Raw genomic sequence first — 27,664 nt, forward strand, 5'->3', positions numbered from 1 at the left:
AACAGTTGGAAGTATAACAGACGGGATGTTAAAAGTACTGGATCATAATAGGGATTGAGCTTCAAAACACGAGTGCTTCATTCATTTCAAAGTGCTTTGGAACATTTTGAAGTTGAGCAAGATTATAAGAGAGTCTGAATGCTGGTGGGAAAGTCAAATGGGGTTTGTTTGGGATGCCACCCCAAGTCTCAATATCTCGCTGGCAGTAACTCTCGGGTCTCAAAAGATGCTAATCAGCAGCGCAGACAATCAGTGAGTGGGACCAGAGCAATTTAACCCTCATACATTGCAGAAAAAAACTTAATTGAACATTCTACCTCGAGTGAACTTTCTCCCACATGTAAAGTCAACGAGCTAAATGTCCATTCTGCAAAGGCTGACAATGCCAAATGTCTAATAACGTTTGGTTGCCAGGGCAACAGCCAGCTGCTGTCTGCTCATTATTTATGGAGAGGTAACTTCAGTTCACTTGTCAAGCAGAGGGGGATTCAATGCCATTCGTATCCATCTGATCATAGTCAGCAAGTTGGTTTCTCATCTCACTCCCTCCTGGTTCCCTCTGGTGTCCCCTAATATTCCCTCTAAGTGACACTCTGCACAACTCGATTGGCATGCTGCCCTCAACAATATCACCCAGAAACAGTGTGCATTTATGTCAGCATACATTGCCAACTTCAGGCTCCATCTCACCATCTGTCTACAACCCCCCGTGCTCTATAAATTGTCAGACCGATTAATTGACATCCAGCCCTGGATGAGCAGGGATTTCCGTCAACTAAATACCAAGAGGTCTAAGGTCAGTGTTTCTGGTTCCCACCACCAGCTTCACTCCTCAGCCACCAACTCCATCCATTAATCAGACGGCAAGCTGAGAATCATTCAATCAGATTTGATATTGAGGTGAGCACCTGCAATAAAACAGCCCTGTCACCAAGACTTTAAGTTTTAACCATTTTATTCACTCATGGGAGGTGGGCAGCATTGGTTGGGTGTGTAGTTATTGCCAATCCCTAGTTACTTTTGGATGTAATGGCTCGTTAGGCCATTTCAAGTCAGTTGAGAGTCAACTATATTGCTGAAAGTCTGGAGTCACATATTGGCCAGACTAGGTAAGGATGGCTGATTTCCTTCCCTAAAGGAGATGAATAAACGAGATGGATTTTTATGATAATTGACAGTGGTTTCACAGTCATCGTTAAATTTCCAATTCTACAATGCTATGGTACAATTCAAACCCATGTCCCCAGAACACTAACTGGCTTCTTGAATTACTAGACTATCGACAATCCTATTACGCCTTTATCTCCTTCCATAAAGTCACAATGACCACTCACCTGTTTCGACAGATCTGTTGCTTAAACATTCATCAAGAACTCAGAAAAACTAATTAACGTCACAGTTTCACATGCACAATATTCTCATGTGGCTTGACAGCCAATTAAGAACTGTTTATTGTAGTCACTGTCGGAAACATGCACACTTTAATATCTCGAGACTTGATTATACCAACACACTCCTGATGGGCCTCTCATATCCTCTCCTCACCATGAAATGGAGCTCTCTGGCTCACTGCTCACGTCCCAGTTCAAAGAAAGTGCCATTCACCTACCATCAACTCTGTGTTTGCTGACCTAGCTTGGCTTCAAATTTAACTAAAATTTCAATTTTAAATCTCCACCGTCACCTTTTGCCTTATTGCTGTAACTTCCTCCACTCCCCCCCATAACCCTCCAAGGTCAGTACATTCCTCCAATTCTAGCCACTTGAGCATCTCTGATTTGAATCCATCCATCACTGGCCCTGCCTTCAGTTGCCATGGCCACAAGCTCTTGAACACTCTCTCCGCACCTCTTGCCCTCCCAACTAATCTTTCCTCTTTTAAGATGGTCCTTAAAACCTAACTCTTTGACCAAGCATTTGTGCTAATGTTTCCTTAAGTTGTATTTTTTTTTTCTTAAGTGCCTCTGTGAGGCATCTTTGAACATGTTTACCAAGTCAAAGGAAATAGAAATTTTTGTTGTTGTTATTGAAGTTGTGAGTGCGGTGTCTCTGCAAAGAAGAAGAACGTATACAGGAGAAGGACACTTCACATCAAATTCCACAGGGTTTACATGATGTGGAGGTGCCAATGTTGCACTGGACGGGGGGGGGGAGCAAAGTCAGAAGTCACATGACATCAGGTTATAGTGCAACAGGTCTATTTGAAATCACAAGTGTTCGGAGTGGTGCTCCTTTGTCAGGTGGAGTGAAGACTTCTAATTTTGGCCACAGGATTTACAGCACAGAAACAGGCCATTTGCTCCATCCTACTCCACCTGGAGCTTCAAGCAGCCCCCTTCATCTCATGCCATCAGCATATTCTTCTATCCTTTTCTCCTTCATCAGTTTATTGTGCTTAGCCTTCAATGTGTTAATACTAACTTAGCTACCTTCTTTGGATCTGCACTATTTTGAGCTTTTAATCATTTATTCTCCTCTACATTTTATTTGGTCCAGTTTTATTACCTTATTTGCCACAGTTTTGTCTGTTGATTTAATCTACCAATATTCCTCTGTACTTTTATATTTCCACCTTCACTACAGTACCATGCCACCTAAATTTTCATCATCACTAAATTTCAATATACACCACCAATGTAGTTGATGAACACTGTGAGGCCCCAACACAGATCCTGTGGGACATTATGAAAAACATCCTGCCAATTACAGTATCTGCCTATTATGCTGACTCTCTGTCCCTTGCCACTCAATTAATTTCCCCTCTAGGCCAATAATTTACTGTCAGTTCCATTAACTGCAATTGTAAAGAACTGTCTCTTGGAGACCTCATCAAATGCTTTCTGGAAATCCATACCAATAATAACCTTGATGTTCTATTGTTCTCTAGAAGGCTACACCTGATATACTGTGAACCGACTTCATCCTTTTACCTATTATTTCTTATGCTGACATTGAATAGAGCCCAGAAAAGGTTCATTAGGTTGATTCCACCTATGGATGGATTTTCTTATGAGGTGAAGTTGAATTCACTGGGCTTGTACTCTTCGGGGTTCAGCAGAATGAGGGAGACCTTATTGAAACAAGACTTCTAGGGGCTTCTCAGGTGAAGTGCAGAAGGGTCGTTTCCTGTTCTGGGAAAGTCAAGGACCATAGGGCAACATCTCAGAGTAAGTGATCATCAGCTAGGAAAGAGTAATTTCTTCTCTCACAGAATAGTGAATCTGTGGAATTCTTATACACTGACGGCGATAGAGGCTGGGTCATTAAATATATTCAAGGCTGAGATAGACAAATTTTTTAATCAGTCAGGGAATTAAGGGTTATGGGGAATGTAGTAACTCTAATGAGGTCAGCCAAGTGCAACTCATAGAATATGAGTTCCCTGACTGGGGCCATTGTTCTGACCAAACAGGGAACCCTGGTGGAATTATTTTAGTGAAAAGACAAGAAAGGGGAGGCGAGGATTATCAGATCAATCATGATCTGATAATCTGATGTCGGCGCAACATTGAGGGCCAAAGGGCCTGTTCTGCGCTATATTGTTCTATGTTCTATGATTTCACTGAATGGTGGAGCAAACCCAATATTACTGGATTGCTGCTTCTGTTCCGAGGTCTAATTTCAATCAGATTCACTATGCATGACCCACCATGTCTCTCTCTCTGATCAGCTAGAAATTCACAAGGTGTTCAGCTTAATTATAGACTCCAGGAATTTCCAACAACAGATGTGTGGGTCGCTAAGTCTATAATTCCCCATCTTCCCTCCCTTGACTTTCTCAAAGCTTTTGGTCACCTGCATTAACATCTCCACATGCTTCTGGGTGTCAAATTTTGTTTGATAACACTGTCATGTAGTTTATGGATTCATCTGCTCTTCAGACAGATTCAGGTCTGACCACAAGGTGTTTCTTTAAAAAAAAAATTTCTTCATAAAGTCTATACAATCAGATCTGTCAGCAGGAATCTCATCCTGGAGATGCTTTAGTTTCCAACCTTCTAGCAGAGTCTCTCTCACATGACTACTGAGGTCACAGTTACATCACAACAAACATCAGAAGCTTATCTGCATATTGATTAAACCCTGTCTCTATATTATAAAGCACTTCGAACATGTCACTATGTTTAAAGATGGGAAATAAATGTATTTGTTATTCTCGCTGACACTATCATGAATGAATGTTTTCAATTGGAGTACAAGGTTGAAACCCCAATACTTAAGGTCCCAGATGATTATTTTCTCCAAGATTTCCTCACAGTTCTGCCCAAGGAAACAGCAGCACAATCCTAGAGGATAAGTGGCAACCCGAATATTCCAACCTCATCATCTAATGCCAAGATGCTTTTTTTGCTTCTGTGACCTTTGGCTGCTTTGGTTCCATTAGTTACTTGGCAACCTGACTCACATCATGTCATTGTTGTAGAGACTGTTAGTTGCCATGGTAAGTTGTCTGGATGCTTTGTAAGGCATGCTGGGAGTCGTAGTTTCATCACCAGGCTTTAGGCTTTAGCCTTGCAGTCAAATATATAACTTACCAATCTCAACAGCTATGTTAATTCATAATAAAAATGCCACAAATCTCTCAAAGTTTAGCTCCAATGCTAGGTTTTGTTGAAAAAAACTCTTCAGTTATGTAAATAAAATCTAGTGGATCCCTATTTTGCTTTGCTGGTGAAAGAGTTGTTGCCTAGAAGGTAGACATAATGACCTGATGTAACACCAAAAATAAGTAGTACAGAATAATTTGGGTCTTGTTCAGCCATAGAGACTGAATAAGGGGCACAATTGTGTCAGACATTAACAACATAACTGCTGAGATATACTCCTGAAAAATCAGCAGTTACTGCTCCCTTTCCTGTTGCCATAGTAACACTCTAAATGATCTCATTCTCAGGCCTTTAGCCTAGTGATACTCTCTCTCATTCCCTCTACACTACTCCATACAATGTTCTCTTCATTTAGACATTGCATTGAGGTCAAATGTCTCAATGCTTTCCCCAGCACAATTTAATCAAACACTCTTCAAGCTTTACTCTGTATCTTGCCCATACTGTATCTGTCCTGGGAGTGTTTGCTGGGGAAAATGTAGAGAGAGATTTACTGTGTATGGCACACCATGCAATCCTGGGAATGTTTGAGAGAGATAGGGTAGAGATAGCTTTACTCTGTATATAAGGTGATGCTGTTCCTGTCTGGGGAGTGATTGTTGAGGTCAGTGTACATGGAGCATTACTATGTATCTAGCCCCATGCTGTATCTATCCAGGGAATGTTTGATGGTGATAGTTTACAGGTAACTTTACTATCAACTGAAAAGAGCCATACCAAATTACAGCACGGAAACAGACCTTTTGGTCCAATTAGTCCATGTTGACAATGTTCTAGACTAATCCCCACTTGCCTGCATTTGGCCCATATCCCTCTAAACCTCTCCTATTTATGTACCTGTCCAAATGTCTTTTAAATGTTGCAACTGTACCTGCATCCACCACTTCCTCTGGCAGTTCATTCCACACACTCTGTGTGTAAAAACGTTGCCCCTCATGTCCCTTTTAAAACTTTCTCCTCTCACCTTAAAAATATGTCCTTTAGTTTTGGACTCCCCCACCCTCGGGAAAATACTCTTGCTTTTCACCTTATCTATGTCCCTCAGGACTCATACAGTCATCGAGATGTACAGCACGGAAACAGACCCTTCGGTCCAACTTGTCCATGCCGACCAGATATTCTAAATTAATCCAGTCCCATTTGCTAGCATTTGGCCCTAATCTCTCCCTAATCCCTTTCTATTCATAAACCCATCCAGATGCCTTTTAAATGTTGTAATTGTACCAGCCTCCACCACTTCCTCTGGCAGCCTCCACCACTTCCTTTGGGTGAAAAAATTGCCGCTTAGATCCCTCTTCGCACCTTAAGCCTATGCTGTCCGGTTTTGGACCCTGCTACCCTGGGGAAAAGACTTGGCTATTCACTCTATCGATGTCCCTCACAATTTTACAAACTTCGATACAGTCACTTCTTAGCCTCTGACACGCCAGGGAAAATAGTTCCAGCTTACTCAGCTTCTCCCTATAGCTCACACCCTCCAACCCTGGCAACATCCTTGTAAATCTTTTCTGAACCCTTTCAAGTTGCACAGCATCTTTCCTACAGCAGGGAGACCAGAACTGAACACAGTATTCCAAATATGGCTTAACCAATGTCCTGTACAGCTGCAACATGACCTCCCAACTCCTGTACTCAATGCACTGACCAATAAAGGAAAGCATACCAAATGCCTTCTTCACTCTCCTGTGTATCTGCAACTCTATTTTCAAGCAACTATAAATCTGCACTCCAGGGCTCTTTGTTCAGCAGCACTTCCCAGGACCTTACCATTAAGGTGTATAAGTTCTGCCTGAATTTACCTTTCCAAAATGCAGCACCTCACATTTATCTACATTAAACTCCATCTGCCACTCCTTGGTCCATCGGCACATCTCTTCAAGGTCCCATCATTCTCAGAGGTAACCTTCTTTGCTGTCCACTACACTTCCAATTTTGGTTGCGGCTGCAAACTTACTAACTGTACCTCCTATGTTCACATCCAAATCATTTACATAAATGATAAAAAGCAGTGGACCCAGCACCAATCTTTGTGGCGCACCACTTGTCACAGGCCTCCAGTCTGAAAAACAACCCCACTCTAACTTCAAAGTTAAAAATCACACAACACCAGGTTATAGTCCAACAGGTTTAATTGGAAGTGATAGCTTTCGGAGCTCTGCTCCTTCATCAGGTGGTTATGGAGCAGGACCATAAGACCCACAATTTATAGCAAAAGATTACAGTGTCGTGCAACTGAAATGATATATTGAACAAACCTAGATTACTGTACAGTGTTTCATCTTTTAGAATGGGTTGCAGATTTTGGTTCATTAATATGGAAATCCCAGAACTTTTTTTAAGTCACATTCTCGAGATAGGAAGGCTTTATTAAGAAAAGGTGACATCTTGTGAGTCTGTCTGTATCCCAATCTTGAGTCAGACTGGTTCTATTTCCAAAATCGGAATTTACAAAATGTTACATTGATTGACTGCCTGCATTCAAGCCAGTTCTGTATCCAAACATCTAGCTCTCCCTGTATTCCATGTGATCTACACTTGCTAATCAGTCTACCAAGTGGAACCCAGATCACATCCACTGTTCTGTCTTCACAAATTCTCTTCTTTACTTCTTCAAAAAACTGAATTGTTAGTAAGACATAGTTTCCCAACATATAAAGCCATGTTGACTATCCCTAATCATTCTTTGCCTTTCCAAATACATGTAAATCTTGTCCCTCAGGGTCTCCTCCAACAACTTGCCCACCACTGAGGTCAGGATCACTGGTCTCTAGCTCACTGGCTTCTCCTTACCACTTTTCTTAAGCAGTGGCACCACATTAGCCATTCTCCAGTCTTCCAGCACCTCACCTGTGGCTATCAATGAGATAAATATCTTAGCAAGTGGCCCAGCAATCACTTCCCTAGCTTCCCACAGAGTTCAAGGATATACCTGATCTGATCCTGGGGATTTATCCATCTTTAAGCGTTTTAAGACGTCCACCACCTCCTCCTCTGTCATATGGACATTTTCCAAGATGTTGCTATTTATTTCCACACATTGTCTAGCTTCCAAATCCTTCTCTACAGTAAACACTGATGCAAAATACTCACTTAGTATTTTGAGTCAAGAGAGCTTTAATTTAGTTTCCAAACAGCAGAGGAAGCTTCACTATCTAACCCCAAAGTATCCCTGTCCTGAGAGCATTTGATGGAGATAATGTAGAGGCAGCTTTGCTCTATATCTAACCACATTCTGTTACTTTCCTAGATGGGGCAGGTATGATTCTGTTGTTTAACCTTCTGCGTACTTAAACGTAATATTGAAAAGACATGTCGAAAGCAGAATAAGATCTGTGTGAGAATACTATTCAGAAGTTATATTTGAACAACAGCAGTAACAGGGCCAGCAGGTCATAGAAAGCAAACAACTCTTCCCTTGCAACTCTTGGGCTGTGTGATCTCTCAAAGCCAGTTCTCTGCCCTCTGATGTAAAACACAGTGACAGTGAGTAAAACCCAGAACCATAATGTATTGCATCAGTCCAAACAGCTCCCTGAGGTGCTCAGCCACTGACAGAAGAACTTTCCGTGTCTGCAGCCACTGTGGAGCTCTCAAATTAGCACCCACCAATGACTAGCCTGGCAGACCCAGTGTATCACCATCTCACTGTGGGAAAACTCATTATGTTTTCAGTCGGTCGTCGTTACAGGAATTTAATCCTTGTCAACTTGGCCTGCTTGTTAGTGACTGCCTGATATGACGGGGGGGGGTCTTGCAGTGAGGCTTTCCTGCTGACCACAGAGCTCACAGTGATACCCATAACTGGGGTCTTCTTGAGAAAAATAAAATACAGAAAGAGAGGCTAAGAGAGACTTGCATTCATATATCACCTTTCATAGAATCCCTACAGTGGGGAAGCTGGCTATTTGGCCCATCGAGTCCAGACCAACCCTCCGAAGAGCATCCGACCCAGATTCCCCCCAACCCCATCCCAGTAACCATGCCTTTCCAAGAGAAAATCCACCTACCTTACACATCCCTGGACACTGTGGGAATTTAGCATGGCCAATCCACCTAATTCGCACAGATTTGGACTGCAGGAGGAAATCGGAGCACCCAGACAGACACGGGGAAAATGTGCAAACTCCACACAGGCAGTCACCTGAGGCTGGAATCGAACCCGGTCCAGGGCACTGTGAGGCCGCTGTGCCAATCTCTGAGCCACCGTGCCACCCCTCCATAACCTCCAAACTGCTTTCCAGCCCATTAAATACTTTTCTTGAAACGTGGAATACCTTGATACAATGCAGGAAACACAGTTGCTGATTTCCATATCGCAAGCTCCCTCAAACAGCAATGCGATAATGACCACAATTATCTGCTTTAACGGTGTTGGTGAAAGTAAAATTAGCAAACTCCTTCATAGTCCTTCAAAACAATGCCATGGGATTTTTTTGATGTTCTTTGGCAAGGACAGACAGGCCCTCGTTTTGATACGGCATCAAATTCTACCAGCTCACTGCTCTGTGTTCGGGCCTCAGGGTTCCAGGACTTTGGGTACAAGACCCTTCCAGAGGTTTGACCAGAAAATCCAGGTTGACAATTGCAACACAGGGAATGAGTTGGAGATCCTGAGCCTTGGATGGGAATCTAACTGGAGGCCCTCCTCCTCCCCACCGCTCCGGTAAATGTAGGAGATCCCTTAGCCTCAATCTTCAATCAGGCTTGAATGTGATGCCTCTTGCAGTTGAATGGCTATTAATACTCATGATCTAAGTTCATGCGTTAATATTTGTTGAGGTGTCAGCTACCTGTGGAACACTAACCCAGTCAAAAGTCGATGCAGTCAGAGGTACGTTGTTAACATTAAATTGAAAATTAAAATAAGTTATTTAGTTTTAATAGTGGTGGTCAGACCAACACAAATCTAGACACAAAAGACTACGTGAACTGTCTCAGATATGGGGGACCTTTCTGTAGTTTTGTCAGGGAACGCAAACGTGTCTGAGACAGCAGTGAATCTGCACAGCCACGGCCTTTGCTGTTTGAGTTCAAGTATTTCTGGACACTGGAGTATGTCTAAGAAAAATTAACAGACAGCAAAATTCTCAGCTGACCCAGGAGGCCAGGTTTGGAGGGTATGAGCTATAAAGCGTGGCTGAATAGTCTGGGGCTGTTTTCCCTGGAGCGTGGGAGGCTGACGGGTAACCATATAGAGGTTTATAAGATCATGAGGAGCATGGACAGGGTAAATGGACAAGGTCTTTTCCCTGGGGTGGGGAAGTCCAGAACTAGAGGGCATAGGTTTGGGTGAGTGGGGAAAGATATAAAAGGGACCTAAGGTGCAACTTTTTCACACAGAGGGTGGTACGTGTATGGAATGAGCTGCCAGAGGATGTGGTGGAGGCTGGTACAATTGCAACATTTAAAAAACATCTGGATGGGTATATGAATAGGAAGAGTTTAGAGGGATATGGGCCAAGTGCTGGCAAATGGGACTAGCTTAATTTAAGATATCTGATCAACATGGACAAGTTGGACTGAAGGGTCTGTTTCTGTGCTGTACATCTCTATGACTCTATAACTTGCATTTCTGTCGCACCCTTTATAAGTTCAAGTTGCACTGAAGTACTTTATAGACAATGAACTACTTGTCTTAAGTATCATCCCCGTTATAATATCGGACACACGGCAGCTAATGAACACAGCAAGCTCCATAAACATTAACGGAACAGATCAGCTGTTTTTACATGTCTGATGAGCATTTAAACATTGACAGGAGTCTTGGGAGAACAGCCACTGTCCCCACCCCATCTCTGCTTTGAAATAAGGGCTGTGGAATTTTTCAAACCCATTTGGGTGTGGACAAATGACACCTTGGTTTGAAGTGGATACCTCCAACCATGCAGCGCTCCCTCAGTGCAGGGAGTCAGAATGGACACCAATGTCAAAAAGTGGTTAGCACTGCTGCCTTACAGCACTAGTGACCCCAGGTTCAATTCCAGCCTCAGGTGACTATCTGTGTGGAGTTTGCACATTATCCCCATGTCTGCGTGAGTTTAAACCAGGGGTGTTCCAGTTTCCTCCCACAGATATGCAGGTGAAGTGGATTGTCTGTGCTGAATTACCCCGTAGTGTCCAGGGATGTGCAGTCTAGGTGAATCAACCATGGGAAATACGGGGTGGGGTGAGTTTTGGTGAGATGCACTCCAGAGGATCAAGGGCTGAATGGTCAGCATCTGCATTGTAAGGATTCTATGAAAAGTCTACATGATGCTCAACCTGCTCCAGCAATCCATGGGAAGGAGCTCTATTCCTCATGAGGGCGGGGGAGGAAGTGTTAATGTATACGTGAACAGTAAACAAGGAGCCCTGGTGAATTCAATGCCTCTCTTGAGGAAGTCGAGCTCAGTGAGAGGCTTTGCCTGTGATGATTAGTGAGCCACGATATAACACCAGCGAGTGGAAGAATCTGGTTTCCCAACACACCCCTCACCCCAGCCCCCATAACAGCTTTGCAATGATTGAAATGAATAAGCATGCCGCCACGCCCCTCCCGCTGTCCCCTGGACTGAAATGTCACTCAGCATTCTAAGCAAAAAGATCAAAGTTCCAACAGACACAGCCAGATGTTCTGGCAAAGACGTTTGGAAACCAGTTTCACAAGCACACAGCAAGCACACAGGCAGGAGGTGAGGAGTTACTGCATGTCTGCCGAGACACTAACTTGACATTGAAACAGTTCAGGATCCCTGTGGCAAATATCTGTGGATCAGTGCTGCAAGAAACACTGGGAAATACCAGCACCACTAGATCATTGCTTGAAACAATTTGGAGCTCTGGCAGCTTGTGGCATTCCTCGGTTTGCATTCCTCCCTCTCTCTCCCTCATCAAACCTTGTTCTTCCACCCTCCCTCTCTCCCTCCCGCTAACAAAAGAGAACACACAAACAAAAACCTCCATTTATAAAGCACCGTTCACATCCTCAGGATGTTACCAGGACATTTTAAGCCAATAAAGCCCTTTACAGAAGTGTAATCACTATTCTACTACAGTAAACATAGTGGTCAATTTATACACACCAGGCACCCACAAACAATAATGTCATAATGGCCAGATAAACCTTTTTTATGGTTAATTCTTTGTCAAAATGCTTTCACAGGATGTAGGCATCACTGACAAGGTTAGTATGTGTTGTCCATTCCTATTTGCTCTTGAACTGAATACTTGGTTATTTCAGAGGACAGTTAAGAGATAACCACATTGCTGTAGGTCTGGAGTCACATGTAGACCAGACCGAATAAGGATTTCAGATTTCCTTCACAAAAAATATTGGTGAATCAGATAGGCTTTTACAATAATCAGTATTGGTGATGCATTGATTGAGGGATACAAATTGAATAGATCAGTGGGAGGTATTCCTGAGTCCCTATTCCAGTCGCTCTGATATCTTGCCCATCCACTCAGTAGGGCAGACAGAAGCCTTTGTCTAATGTCTCAAGCAATGGCTGGCAACTCTGACAATGTAACAATCCCTCAGTACTGCATGGGAAGCCTTGTCCTGCTCCTGTTCATACATTTCTCTCTCTACCTAAAACACTGCACTGTTGAATTGTATATCAAAACTCCGTGGAAAGGTTTGTTGGACAAGTTATCAGAAAGCAAGACGGGGCATCAGACAAACTTCTATTTAGATCTGAAGGCAAAAGGTATAAAAGTCTACATTTGTCTATTACCTTGGGATGTTTACATGTATGAACAGATATATAAATGCAAGCCGCATCACCAAACCCACTGCCCTTTATAATTGGTAAAGTAACACTTTCATCACTGATGCAGTGCAGCAAAATACAAATTTGTGCATGGCAAGATCCCAGACAGACCAATGAGATAAACAACCAGATGGCGTGTTGATCAAGGCCTGCAGCACAAAGGAGAGGATCTCTGCTCTTCTTTGAAATAATGTCATGGAATATTTTATGTCCACCAGAGAGTGCAGGCAAGGCTGCAGTTGAGCATCCCTTGACAACAAATCTGACAGTGCAACACTTGCTCAGAACTCACTGGCAGTGTCAGCTTTAACTCTTGGTGCTCAAGTCCTTAGGGGGGGGACTTGAAACTGCAACTTCAAATACTTTTTTTCTTTCTATTTTGCAGAATGTGGGTGCCAACTAACAGGACCAACATTTGTTGGCCATTCCTAATTACAATTGAACTGAGTGACTCGCTGGACTATTAGAATAGTGAAGAATCAACATCATTGCTTTGGTCTGGAGTCACATGAAGGACAGACACAGTCAGATGGGCAGTCTTCCTTCCCCACGAGGATATTGATGGACCAGATGGCCTCTTCCAACAATGATTGTTTCATGGCTACTGCGATGACTAGCTTTCAATTCCAGGTTTACTAATTCAATTTGAATTCAGCAACTGCTGTTGTGGGATTCAACCCTTTGTCCATACAGCATCATTGAGATTACCAATCCAGTGACATTACCATGACAACATCGCCTCCTCAAGTCCATCTTTACTCGGTTTGACCTACATGTGACTCCAGACCCACAGGCTCCATCTCAGCTGAAAGTGAACAATCCTGGTTCCAGACGCAACATTTTAAGGGCAAAAGATTGTGATAAAGGGTGGTCACAGCTGATGGCCATATGTGCCCATGCTCCCTGAGCCCAGCTAAACTGACACTAATTCCCTGCTGTCCTCCCCAAACAATCATACGACTCACCTGTTGCGATCCATCCCCATTCACCAAGTGAGGCATCATGGGGAGCTCCCCATTGAGTAAAGGTGGCAGCTCCAAGGGAATCTGATCTGTCATCATCATTGTGACATACATTCATTGGGTTTTCAGCTCACTGCCGTCCTGCAAACAAAAGACACAATGAACGAGACGTTTAAGACAGACTTGGCTTTATTAATAGCATCTTATCACAGCTCTCTGAATTGAGCCAAAAATACATCACGCATAGATCATTTCAAAAAAAGAACACTCCTGGAATGTATCCACTGTTGTCACTGGGGCAACACGGGCAGCCATTTCCTGCACAGCAAGATCCCACAATCAAAGAACCCCAGACCTGCATTTCTATAGTACCTTTTGTGTTGTTATAATTTGAGCTGATATTAATGCAAGTCGATCAAAGATTACTGAGGGAAAAAAGGGCAAGAAAGTGGTTGCCAAGTAAAAGGCAGGAAAATGAAACTGAGGATTATCAGATTAGCCATCATTTCACTAAATGGGCTGAATGGCCTACCTCTGTTCTTACATCTTCCAATATCTTACATCCCAGAGTGAAACCTGGCTTAATTGATCCTGACATTTTTTTCTTACTGGGGGGGCAGTTACTGAACGTGTTCACAAAAATCTGTCAGGTCGGTTTTAAACACAATGAACAAAACATTTATCTGAAATGTGTTACACTCGACATAAATGTTGGAATGATTTCACGCAAATCCCAGAAAAGGATTCAAACTCACACTACTCTTTTTGTTCAGATAAATATTGTGGCTACATGAGCAGGTGAGAGGCTAGGAATCCTACAGCGAGTTACTTATCTCCTGACTCTCTAAAGCCTGTCCATCTATAAGGAATGTGCAAGCATTATGATGGAATACTCTCCACTTCAGTTAGCAGCCAGATGGCACAATGCAACACGCACACACACACACACACACACACACACACACACACACTTCCTATGTCCATGTGTCACTGGACCCCTGTCTCATATTGTTGTTTCTCAATTTCTTTCCAATGCCCTAACCAATATTTCTTCACCTCAAGCATTGTACAGCCCCACCATAAATGCATGTGTAAAGCATGCTTCCAAATGTCTTAGAATCAAGCTCATAAAACTTCTAAAAATGAAACTAAAATTAAGTGCCTTCCCTTCTGAAAACAAAATGTAAGATATAAATTCAAGTTGTACATTGGGATAACATGAGGGTACTATGGGAAACAAAGTGTTTACACCCCGTCATTTTCCAAGTGCAGCCATTGTTGCAATGAACAAAATGTGGCAACCAATTTACTCACAGCTAACTCCCACAAGCAGCGATGTGTTATTGGCCAGTTTTAGTGATGTTGAAGGGTAGATAATGCCCAGAGCATTATGGAGACTGCTCTGCTCTTCTTCAGATAATTGCATGGGAATTGCATGCATCTGAGGGACCCCAGTTGAACAGCTCTGTCCAGGGTAGCCCTCTTTCTGTACTAACAATGGGCACATCAGTCTCTGAAGAGGACAGCGAACCTCCAGGGTAGCAGATGTGAACAAGGAGCCCAAAGAGAGATGAGGCAGAAGAGGAAGTGATAATTAAGTAGATTATGGTGTTCATCTAATCACTATTCACAATGTGGTGACAAATAACTGCTTCGATTGTCTGGATTCTTGAAAACACTCAAGAACCGCATTGGAAGATATAACAAGTATCACAATATTTTAATTCAAAATTATCAAGTTTGTATGGGTTATAGAGCAAATAGGGGAAAAAACAAATCTCGCGTCAGTAACCAGAAATCATGGATTGAAAATTATTGGTACAAGAACCAGAGGGGAGCTAAGGAACATTACTTTTATGCAGCAATTTGTTGAGGACTTGTCTGAAATGATGATGGCAACAGATTGAGTGTGGATTTTTCAGCAGGAATTTAATAAATATTTGACTGGAAAAGAATGTGCCTGATTCTGGGAAAAGGGCAGGGACCAGACCTTAAAATAGCCAGCACAGGTTGGATAGTTCAAATGGCTTTCTCCAGTGATGTAGCAATCAAGAGACCTTGGAGTGCAGGTTCACAGTTCCTGAAAAGTGCAGTCACAGGTAGATAGGATAGTGAAGAAGACATTTGGTATGCTTGCATTTACTGGTCAGAGCATTGAGTATAGGAGTTGGGAGGTCAAGTTGCAGCTCTACAGCACAATGGTCAGGCCACTTTTGGAATTCTGCGTCCAATTTGGTCTCCCTGCGATAGGAAGAATATTGTGTAACTTGAAAGGGTTCAGAAAAGATTTAAAAGGATGTTGTCAGGGTTGGAGGGTTTTAGCTATAGGAGAGGCTGAATAGACTGGGGCTATATTCCCTGGAGTGTCAGAGGCTGAGGGGTAACCTTTATAGGGATTTATAAAATCATGAGGGGCATGGATAGGGCAAATAGACAAGGTTTTTTTTCCCCAGGGTAGGAGAATCCAAAACTAAAGGGTATAGGTTTAGGGTGAGAGGGGAAAGATCTACAAAGGACCTAAGGGGCAATGTTTTCACACAGAAGGTTGTGTGGAGATGGAATGAGCTGCCAGAGGAAGTGGTGGAGGCTAATACAGTTGCAATATTTAAAAGACATCTAGACGGGCATATGAATAAGAAGAGTTTAGCAGGAAATGGACCAAATGGGACTAGAATTATTCAGGATATCTGGTTGGCATAGACGGGTTGGACCGAAGGCACTGTTTCTATTCCGAACAAAGCTCCCTCTTATGTGAGTTAGCAATGTGCTCACATGCCATATATTGCAGAGAGGCAGGGAGTATAAGAGCAAGGACATGTTATAAGACACTTGTGAGACATTAGCTGGTGTATTGCAACTTATTCTGGATGCTACAATTTTGATAGTATTAGAGAGAGTACTGAAGATGTTCACAAGAACGGTTCCAGGATGAGAAACATCTATTGTGGGGATAGGATGGAGAGGTTTGGCCTGTTGTGCTTGGACAGGAGAAGACTGAGAGGAGATCTGATACAGGTTTTCAAACTCATGAGTGAGCTGGATAGAGTGGATAGGGAGAAAGTCCTGGTCATGAAAGGATCAAGTTCGAGAGGTCACAGGTTTAAAGTGATTTGCAAAATGAGTGTGATGTGAGAAATAACTTTTTCATTCGGTGAGCAGTTAGTGTATGGAATCCATTACCTGGCAGAGCAGTGGAGGCACTGAGGTATTCAAGAGGGCATTCGATGATTAGTTGAACAGAAACAATTAGCAAGGGTATGGGAAAGGCAGTCTGGGACAGAAGGAGAGCTGGGACAGGCACAGTGGGCTGAATGACCTCTTGTAGTTTTGTGAAACTTGACTTTTAAGTATTATTACAGACATGTGTGCAAGGAGCTAATGACATGTGATCACAAGGAGCTTGCATAGGTTCGTAGGCTTCCAGACAGGATATCCTCTCTTACCATCCTTGGTGTATAGTTATGAACAGCAAAGCTTGCTGCTGTTCACACAACAGCATGGGGCCCACATTACAACAGAAATCACAGGGTGATCTGCGAGGGAAACCCTGTCTCTTGTGGCTATCCTTACTCCCTGTATCCAATCAACCAAAGCTTCACCTCAGCATTGCCAACTCTAAATTGGAACCATCTGGGCTTGGCAAAGTTTGGTTCTTTCCCCGATAACACAGAGCTCAGGAAAACACTTCAAAGAGTCACTGGGACTGTTAATATTCCAGGCTAAAGCAGTGCCAAAAGTTAAGTTATTCAATATTGTTCAACTGAATTGACTCAAGTTTTAAAAGAAGGAGAAGACAGTTTGCCCAAGGGGTGCTGATGGGAATTTGGCCAGTTATTTATAACACATTTCATATTCTCTCACATCTTGCTGAGCTGGGGCTCCCTGAACACTTGGGCCCTGATTCCCCCAAATAAAGGCTCATTGCTAGGTGACCATTCCTAACACAGGGTGTTCAATCTGCTACCCCATAGGCACCCACATGGGGCCAACTAAAATGGAGAACTTTCTCACCCTCCTACCCCATGATCCTCTTCACCGCCCTTACCATCTTTTGACAGCTACAGGGCAACTGGATGTTCAGCAATAAACTGCCCATACACATTCACCAACTCAGCAATTTACATTGATATAGCACTGTTACTGTAATTAAATATTCCAAGATGCTTCATTGGTGCTTTATTAAACAACAATTGATATTAATGGCAGTGTAGGCTGAAACCCTCAAAGGTTTAAAAGATTCTGCACCTGGAGTACTATAATCTACAAAGCGGCAGGATAAGATCTGGTGAGGATTAGAATCGGTGGCTGGTTTCATTTCCCTGGCTGGTACAGACATGATGGACTGAACGGCGTCCTGCTCTGCCACAACTTTACTAAACCGTTTAAACAAAACATAAATCACGTTTATACATATCGCCTTTCATGACCACTAGATATGCTAAAGCATTTTATCACCAATGGGCTACTGATGAAAGGTAATTAGTGCTGTAATGTAGCAAACATATTGACAGCAAGATCCCACAAACTCCCACGTGAAGATAACAAGGTAGTTTGCCATTTGCAATGTTGACTGAGAGTTAGAAATATCCGTCAGAACATCAAAGTGACCTCCCCTGTTCTTTTCAGATATGGTGCCACAATACATTTATGTCTAACTATGGGCTTGAGTCCTTGCTTTAGCATTTTATCAGAAAGTGGATCTTAAAATGGGGAATCAAAAACTGGGTCAAAGAGGCAGACCTTAAGGTGCATCTTAAAGGTGGAAAGGGAGAGGGAGATGGTTCAGAAATGTACCATAGAGCTTGTGTTGCCTCTCTTCATGACTGAAGTTTCACGTTCCTGGAATCATTCTTGTAAACTGTTTTTCCACTCTGTCCAATGCAGTCACTTCTTTCCTATAATGTGGCACCCAGAACCGTACCCAATACTCTAGCTGAAGTTGAACAAATGTCCAGTGTTCAGAATAATTCCTTGCTCTTGGAGCTTTCAATTGCAAATTTATTAAATGGGTTTAAGCTGATGTGGTGAGATTCAAAACCAAGTCTCCATCAGCATTAGCCTGGGTCTGTGGGATTACTGCCCAGGGATAATGCTACTGCATCACTGTCCTATGCAATGCTTGGGTGGGATTTGAAATGTGATGCCAGGCAGGGTAGTGGGAGCGGATCCAACAGCAGCTTTTGAAAGCATTTGGATAAATACTTAAAGGAGTAAAAACTACAGCCACATGAGGAGAATGGAGCCAGTTGCTTCACTCTTCAGAAGACCTGGAGCAGATTTGATGGGCTGAGTGGCCTCATTCTGCACTCTATTGCTTGATAAATGTAACCTGACACTCAAACACCTGACTCAAGGGACAAGACAACCCTCCTCACTAATATATACCTGACACCAAACCAATGCAGCCCTCAAGAAACAATCTCTCTAAACGTCATTGGAAAAAGCTTAAGGGAGACAAGCAAAAGGGAAAATGAAAGGTCACACTGTTCATTGGGACAATGAAGAGTTCACATTTCTGGCTCCCTCCTCCTATCAGGGCTACCTGGATCTTCACTCAAAGGGAGTGGGAAGGGTCTGTAACACACCTGACATCAACCTCCTGCAAACTCCCCCACGTGTAACCACAGCAACCTCTGTAATCGTTGTGCCTCCTCAGCGTCACCATAACAACCACTGGAGTTAATCACAGTTTGGTCTCTCTTACCGAGGAGGTTGAGCAGTCTTGGAAGGAGTGGTGTGGGAGTTACAGGGTGTGTTCAGTTTGTGTGGGGAGAGGTGCAGACACCATCGTGCTAAGAAAGGTCAGTCAAACCTCCCCCCCACCTTCCCCTCCGAACTACAAAGCAACCAGCAACTCAGCAAGATTCTCACACAAAGGGGATTGAAAACCAGCCGTTTAACCTTTAAGGCTGCAGGGGAATGAATAAATCCATACTCCTCCTCCACCTCCTCCAAAAACTTAGATGACACATCCTCAACACTCAGTCTCGTCAATGATCCTCTTGTACTCAGAAGGCAGATAACTCCTGACAGCAGTCAAATAGATCGCAGTTTGTTGTGCCTCTGTGTTCTTTGCGTTTCATTGTCAGCCAGACAACTGCCTTGTTGTCCACAGAATGATTGGTTTCCTGCTGGGCAGTTTTCAACACGCCTGACAGGCAGGCATAAAGATCTCCCTCTCTCCCTGACATCGCACCTATTGGTCCCAAGCTTTCACCGAGTGTGTTCGCTTGTGAACACTGGTGTGCAGGATTGCAGGTTAGCAGCTGCCATGCTTGACCTGACTTGTCCTTGGTTGATGTGTTTCAACCCCTTCCCGGGTCACTATTGCAATGAAGAATCCAGCAGTTTCTCCCCTAGTGTCCTGCCAGATTATTAGTCCCTCGACCCACTTGGCTGAAAAATTATATCATTACCTCACTCCTGCACATGGGAGCTTGCTGTGTACAAATTGGTTGCCACTGCTCATTCCAAAAAGGCCATTTTTGTTTCTGCTCAGCAACCATTGTGATGGTAGATTAGAGTGGTGCTGGAAAAGCACAGCAGTTCAGGCAGCATCCGAGGAGCAGGAAAATTGACGTTTCAGACAAAAGCCCTTCATCAGGGATAGAGACAGAGTGCCTCTATTCCTGATGAAGGGCTTTTGTCTGAAACATTGATTTTCCTGCTCCTCGGATGCTGCCTGAACTGCTGTGCTTTTCCAGCACCACTCTAATCTAGAATCTGGTTTCAGCATCTGCAGTCATTGTTTTTACCAACCATTGTGATGGTGAAAGGACAGTGAACCAGAACCAAAAAGAACTTTCAAATAGGGAACCGGATAAAGACTCCTCCAAGAATCATTTTAAGGGCAATGGGTGAACAAGGACAAGGGGATTATTTCGATGGATCTTTCATGATAGCCCAAATGGCCTCCATTTGTAATATGATAATATACTTTCTACTTTGAAACAGTGACTACAGTATCCAGAAAGATGGCAGCAGAGTAGGACACTCCAACCACAGCTCCTCCACTCTGCCTGTTCTTTTTCCTCTCTAGTCCCACTCTCCTCCCTTCTCCCCCATCTCTCGGCCTCGGACACCCTGCCCCAGCCTCCAAAGCGGGGTTGGCGGAGATTCCAGCGGCCCGGAGAGGGAATGCCAGTGACCAACAGCCCAGTACGGAGCTTGGCAGCAAACCACATGGAGATCCCCCCACTCCCCTGCGCACTGGTTTGTTGCGGACAGCCTTTGGAGAGAGACTGTGATGTTTGTCTTTTTAACTTTGCTTCCCATTTTCCTGACCCACGGTAATATTGTGTAAAACTGTCATGTAACTTGTTTTTCCTGATTTCTCTATTCTGTAACTAAAGATTGTACGTTTGTACCTAAGATCGTGCTGTAAGTGGCCACTAATAAACTTTCACTGTATTTATTGAGTACATGTGACAATAGCGCTAATTCAATTCAATTTAGTTTTTCATCTGACATGGGCATCACTAACTAGGCCAGTACTTATTACCCATTCCGAATTGCTCTTGAGAAGGCGGTGGTGAGTTGCTTTTGGAACCACTGCTGTCCATCTGATACCAATACTCCCATAATGCCCTGAGGGATGGAGTTCCAGGATTCTGACTCAGTGACATTGAAGGGTTGCTGATCTAGTTCGAAGTCAGACTGATGAGTGACTTGAAAGGAAACTTGGAGATGGTGATGTTCCCGTGTCCAATGACTTTGTCCTTCTCAGTGGTAGAGGTTACAAGCTTGGAAGGTGCTGTCTATACAGCCTTGGTTGGTTGCTGCAGTGCACATTAAAGATGGTACACACTGTTGTTCCTGTGTGTTGGTGGTGAAGAGAGTGCATGTTGAAGCTGGTGGAAAGGCTGACAATCAAGCAGGCAGCTTTGACCTCTTGGTGTTCAACTTTCTTCAGCGACTTTGTAAGCAGTGCTCCAAGACTTTCTGAGTTTGTTGGGAAGTGGGAAAGGTGGGAATGGAGGACTACTGTTTATCTGTATACTCTGCACCCTCATCAAATTCAGTCAGCTCTCTTGGTTAGTACTTCAGAAGCACAACATGAGACAGCCTAGTGTTGCAGTGAGAAACTCATTAAACCTCAGCTATCCAATCTACAATTCCAGTGTCCTCAAAGAAACAATCCAACTATTTTAAAATGTGAATTAACTCTATTTTGAACCCACTTCCATCAGGATTTTAGGCAGCACATTCCATACAATACAACTTGCTGTGTCCAACAAAGTTCCCTTCTTCTTCATTACTTTACAGTCCCTTAATTCTGTCACCTTCCTGGTTACTGATCATCTTGACACTTCAAATAGTTTCTCCATATTTATGTTGCCAAAACTTATCATCAACATTTGAACACTTCCCCACTATATCAGCTGTTAACTTCCCCCATTCTAGGGAGAACAATCTCAGCTTCTCTCCACAGATTTCAATTCCCTCATTCCTGGTATCAGTCTTTCAAACATTTCATCAGCACCGTGTAGCAGTGCCCTGCCATAGGAAAGATATTGTGAGACTTCAAAGGGTTCAGAAAAGATTAACAAGTATGTGGCCAGGGTTGGTGGGTTTGAGCACCAGGGAGAGGTTATTTTCTCTGAAGTGTCGGAGGTGAGGGGTGATCTTTTCGAAGTTCATCAAATCACGAGGGGCATGAATTGAGTGAATAGCCATGGCCTTTTCCCCAGGGTAGGGGAGTCCAAAACTAGAATGCATAGGTTTAAGATGAGAGGGGAAAGATTTAACAGGGCAATGCTTTCAAGCAGAAGGACATGTGTAATGGAATAAGCTGTCAGAGAAAGTGGTGGTGGCAAGTAAAATATTTTAAAGGCATCTGGATGAATAGGAAGGGTTTAGAGGGATATGGGCCATATGCTGGCAAATGTGACTAGATTAGGTTAGGATATCTGGTCAGTATGGACGGGTTGTACCAAAGGGTCTGTTTCCATGCTGTACATCTCTGTGACTCTATGACTCTTCAAGCCCTCGGACACTGCCTTCACTCCAGTGTCAAATAACTAGCGACACTTGAGTCGAGGCTTAAAAGACAAAAATAGGAATGAAGGACAATTACTGCCTGGGGATAATTAAAATCAAATTAATGTTTTTAAACTTGATCTCAACCCTTTACCAGTTGCCTCACATGCAGAGTATGAAATTTGTGCAGTCCAGTTCAGCACCTGCTGGATAACTACACATTAAATTGTCAAAATATTCGACCACAAAAAAGACACAAATGACCTTTTCAGAAGTGCTAATCGGGAGTTTCTCTGTGAACATCTTGATCCATAAATCATATTCCTCTGCAAGGGAATGGTGAAAGGGTAATTGCTACAAGACTGACATGTCACAGACCTCGACTGACTGTTTCATTTAAATATCAAAGCTGCTCAGTTAATTAAAATGTCCTTTAGTTTATAGTTAGACCAAGACCAGAGGTAACTGTAGGTTTCGATGGTGAGAAAAGCTGCTTGGTTTGAGTTCCTTTCTGGAGGAGAGACTATTGTTTAGCCTGACTTCCAAAGGCCAGTAGCAAATCCTCTTCTCTCATAACCTTTGGTTCATAATCTTCAGCAGCAATAAGCCCAAAATTAATCTTCAGCAAACCTCTCCCAGCCGACAGAAACATTTAATCTTCAGCAAAAGCTCTCCTGAGCACAGTTTATCAAGGGCACACTTGCCTTCATTGCTCAATCCTTCAAGGATAGGAAGTCATGTTGAGGTTGTACAGGACCTTGGTGAGGCCTCATCTGGAACACTGTGCCCAGTTCTGATTGCCCAGTTACAGGAAGGATATTATCAAACTGGAGAGGATTCAGAAAAAAATTTACCAGGATGTTGCTGGGTATGGAAAGTTTGAATTATAAAGAAAGGCTGGGACTTTTTTCTTGGAACATTGGAGGTTGAGAGGCGACCTTATACAAGTTTATAAGATAATGAGGGGTATAGATAGAGTAAATGGTAGTTGCATGTTCCATATGATGAAGGATTTCAAGACTAGGAGGCACATCTTTAAGGTGAGAGGAGAGAGATTTAAAAAAGACATGAGGTGCAAGTATTTTACACAGAGGGTGTTTCACATGTGGAATGAACTTCCTGAGGAAGTGATGGATGTGAGCACAATTACAACGTTTAAAAGAAATTTGGATAAGTACATGAACAGAAAAGGTTTGGAGGGACATGGGCCAGGATAGACAGGTGGGGCTAGTTTAGCTTGGTATAATGTTCGCCATGGACGGGTTAGACCAAAAGCTCTGTTTCCGTGCTGTATGACCATGATTCTGAGTGATTTTTGGACAGTTCTACTGGTGCCTAAGCCTGAATGGATATGACTTCAGTCCCACACAAGATTACTGAAAGTATTTAAAGAGTAGGTGGATAGATGTTTGAAATATTGGAGAGATGAGGGCTAGGATGAGCTGGTTTGAAAGCAGAGCTGAGGCCTGGTGCAGATATGCCACAGTTTTACCACCTGGGGACCACATAGCCTTAAGAACTCAATATTGAGGTCAATAATTTTAGAGGTAAAAACAATGACTGCAGATGCTGGAAACCAGATTCTGGATTAGTGGTGCTGGAAGAGCACAGCAGTTCAGGCAGCATCCAGGTAACTTCGAAATCGACGTTTCAGGCAAAAGCCCTTCATCAGGAATAAAGGCAGTGAGCCTGAAGCGTGGAGAGATAAGCGAGAGGAGGGTGGGGGTGGGGAGAAAGTAACATAGAGTATAATGGGTGAGTGGGGGAGGGGATGAAGGTGATAGGTCAGGGAGGAGAGGGTGGAGTGGATAGGTGGAAAAGGAGATAGGCAGGTAGGACAAGTCCGGACAAGTCATGGGGACAGTGCTGAGCTGGAAATTTAAAACTAGGATGAGGTAGAGGAAGGGGAAATGAGGAAACTGTTGAAGTCCACATTGATGCCCTGGGGTTGAAGTGTTCCGAGGCGGAAGATGAGGCGTTCTTCCTCCAGGCGTCTGGTGGTGAGGGAGCAGCGGTGAAGGAGGCCCAGGACCTCCACGTTCTCGGCAGTATCCCATGTCTTTACCCCAACCCGTGCACACCAGACTTTGTCATCACAAGAGCTGCTACCACGAACAAGCCATTGTCAGCTACAAATAGTCCCCATTAGCTACTTTTGATTCCCGCAGACTGACCTTGACTGAGTCCTTTGTCTGTTCTTATCTCTCTCTAAGTTCCATCCCCACCTATCGCCTACTCCTGCCCCTCCCCCCAACCCCTTCTTCAGCATATATACCAACCTTTTCCTTGCTACAGTCAGTTCTGAAGAAGGGTTACCAGACTTGAAAAATTAACCCTGCTTTCTCTCCGGGGGTGCTGCCAGACTTACAGAGTTTCTCCAGCTATTTCTGTTTCTGCCATGGTCTTGCTGAATGGTAGGGCATCCTTGATGGGCTAAATGACCTACTGCTGCTCCTATTTCTTAAGTCCACCAAAGGGGGCTGACTGTTAGCCGCCACCCAAAATGATTGGGCAACACCAAATTTAATTTGCATATCACCTTTAACACCTGAAGGTGCTCCACAGGAGCATGCTTCAAACAAAATTTGACAAAAAACCACCTCAGATGATGTTGGAAATAAAAACACAAAATGCTGGAGAAACTCAGCAGGCCAGGCAGCATCTGTGGAGACAGAAACTATGCTTTGAAATGTAATATGACTTCATGAGTAATATTGTGACAGATGGCTAAACATTTGGTTACGGGTTTTCAGGAATGACTTAGAGCAGGGAGGGAATTGTGGATCTGTAAGGAGGGCTTTCCAAGGTTTAGGTCTCAGGTTGAAGACACGGCTTACAGTGGATGATCAAGTGGCCAGAAGTTTTCAGTGCAGTGATCTTGGGATAAGGTACAATTGCAACATTTAAGAGACATTTGGATGGGTATACGAATAGGAAGGGTTTGGAGGGACATGGGCCGGTTGCTGGCAGGTGGGACTAGATTGAGTTGGGATATCTGGTCGGCATGGATGGGTTGGACCAAAGGGTCTGTTTCCAAGCTGTACATCTCTATGACTCTATAACTGTGAAGCCAGAGAAGGTTGTAGAGATAGCTGTGGAGGGATTTGAAAACAAGGTTGACAATTTTAAAAAAGCAGGGAATCTAGGATATAGTGAACCAATCTTCAGTGCTTCAAGATAAGTGCCAGCAACACCCACATTTAAGTTTGGAGGAATGATATTGTTGGAAGGGGCTGGCATTGTGGAGTGTACCAGTTGGTTTAACTATCACTTTGAGGGCATTGAAAAATGTTACATTTAGAATGCTCGGATTAAAAAAGCAACTACAATCACTATTTGAGACACTTCACAATTTTCACGTTGATGAAATGTGAATAAAGTCGGTCTTCATGAACAGGTCCACAGACCTTACACACTGAATGAGAGGACAGATGAGAAAACATCTGATGATAACAACACTTAATTCAGCGAACGTTGAGTGAATGGCGAGGGGGAACTACCTTTACCAACCACCAGTGGGGAGGGGGGGGGTCAGAGTCAAAATGTAGAGCTGGAAAAGTACAGCCGGTCAGGCATCAACGGAGGAGCAAGAAAGTCAATATTTTGAGTTTAAACTCTTCATCAGGAATGCTTATGCTTGAAACGTTGACTCTCCTGCTCCTCAGATGCTGCCTGACCTGCGATGTTTTCCCTGCACCACACTTTGTGATTCTGATTTGCAGCATCTGCAGTCCTCACTTTCTCCCAGCAGGAGGAGCAGTCATTTCTCTGCCCTAATCCCGGCTGAATTAGATTAGATTACTTACAGATTAGATTACTTACAGTGTGGAAACAGGCCCTTCGGCCCAACAAGTCCACACCGCCCCGCCGAAGCGCAACCCACCCATACCCCTACATCTACCCCTTACCTAACACTACGGGCAATTTAGCATGGCCAATTCACCTAACCTGCACATCTTTGGACTGTGGGAGGAAACCGGAGCACCCGGAGGAAACCCACGCAGACACGGGGAGAATGTGCAAACTCCACACAGTCAGTCGCCTGAGGCGGGAATTGAACCCGGGTCTCTGGCGCTGTGAGGCAGCAGTGCTGACCACTGTGCCACCGTGCCGCCCACCAGAATCACGCAGCGCAACAGACCATTCAGCCCATCACACCCAAGATGGAAAGAGGCTGTGCTATCAGTTGTGCTCACTTTCTCTTTCCCGTAAAGCCTTGCAGCTCTCTCTTCTCCTCAAGTTGAGAATTAACTGTGGAACCAGCTTCCTTTCAGGCAGCAGATTCCTGATCATAACAGCATGCTTCTGTGAAGCATTTCTCCTCAGCTCTCCACAGGGAGCCTGGAGACACCTCACAGACATTTACTTACACGATAGTTAAGTGTTGTTTTCCAGGCAGCACAGCAGCAGCTTTGTGCACGGCAAGCTCCCATAAGCAGCAAAGTCATAAATGGCCAAAAAATCTGGACGAAATATAGGTTGAGGAATCAAGAGTGCCATGAAACCTCTTCAAAACAGTGTCCCTCTGATCTCTTCAGGACCCCGAGAGGGCAGCAGGACCCCTTTAGGTGAATTCCCACCCAATAATCAGCACCTCCCTCTGCTTGGCACTGGGAGCATCAGCCAGGATAACACACTCCAAATCTTTAAAAAGAGACATTACAACCCATTTGTGGTCTATTATTCCTTTCAGTCAGGACTCACCGGCCAGCAATCTTTTTCCAACAATTTCGAAAGTCCTGGTTTCAAGTTTTATTTTATTCACTCATGGGGATGTGGGCGTTAATAACTGGACCAGCATTTATTGCTCCTCTGTATCAGCTCACCAGCACCTTCTCAAGAGCAACTGGACAACCATCTGAGAAACGGGAAGTGATCATGGCCTTTCCCTTCGAAAAGCATCCACGGGGCTTCACAGGAGAATTAACCAACAGTATTTGAAACAGGGTCTCACAAGGTGGCCCTTGGTAAGGTGAGAAAAATGCTGGGTGAGAGAGGTAGGTTTTATGGAAGAATAAAGAGAGATGGAGAGGTTTAAGGAAGGAATTCCAAGGTTTTCAGCCGAGGCAGCGGGATGTAATGGCCGCTAATGGTGGACCAATGGAAAACAAGGAAAGCAAAACAGCATGGGAACCTAGTGCAGCATCCTCAGGGAAAAATCACTGTGAAATAATCTCAATTAACAAACTGCACTGACAGTAATTAGACTTTTGTTGTGACTGGGATTTACACACAGGACAAAATAGTAATTTGAAGGATTACCAATTAAAGAAGGATAGAAAGGGGGACCGAGTGGCTGTATGTAGGACAGCTCCAATTATTGAAGCTCTGGCTCACTCCCACCGCAAGGTCAATGATAGCCCAG

General features: G+C 43.7%; 1 protein-coding gene across 2 annotated transcripts in view; it reads right to left on the reverse strand.

Moving 5' to 3' along the window:
* fndc3ba (fibronectin type III domain containing 3Ba) overlaps positions 1-27,664 on the reverse strand; it is a 343,026-nt gene that overhangs the window by 237,529 nt on the left and 77,833 nt on the right. For both annotated transcript variants that reach the window (XM_072572145.1, XM_072572146.1), the window contains exon 2: positions 13,324-13,461. In XM_072572145.1, the coding sequence (XP_072428246.1) occupies positions 13,324-13,434 (111 nt within the window). In that variant the 5' untranslated portion in view covers positions 13,435-13,461. The remainder of the gene's footprint in view (positions 1-13,323; positions 13,462-27,664) is intronic.

This window comes from Chiloscyllium punctatum, chromosome 6 (genome assembly GCF_047496795.1).
Source record: "Chiloscyllium punctatum isolate Juve2018m chromosome 6, sChiPun1.3, whole genome shotgun sequence".
Taxonomy (NCBI): domain Eukaryota; kingdom Metazoa; phylum Chordata; class Chondrichthyes; order Orectolobiformes; family Hemiscylliidae; genus Chiloscyllium; species Chiloscyllium punctatum.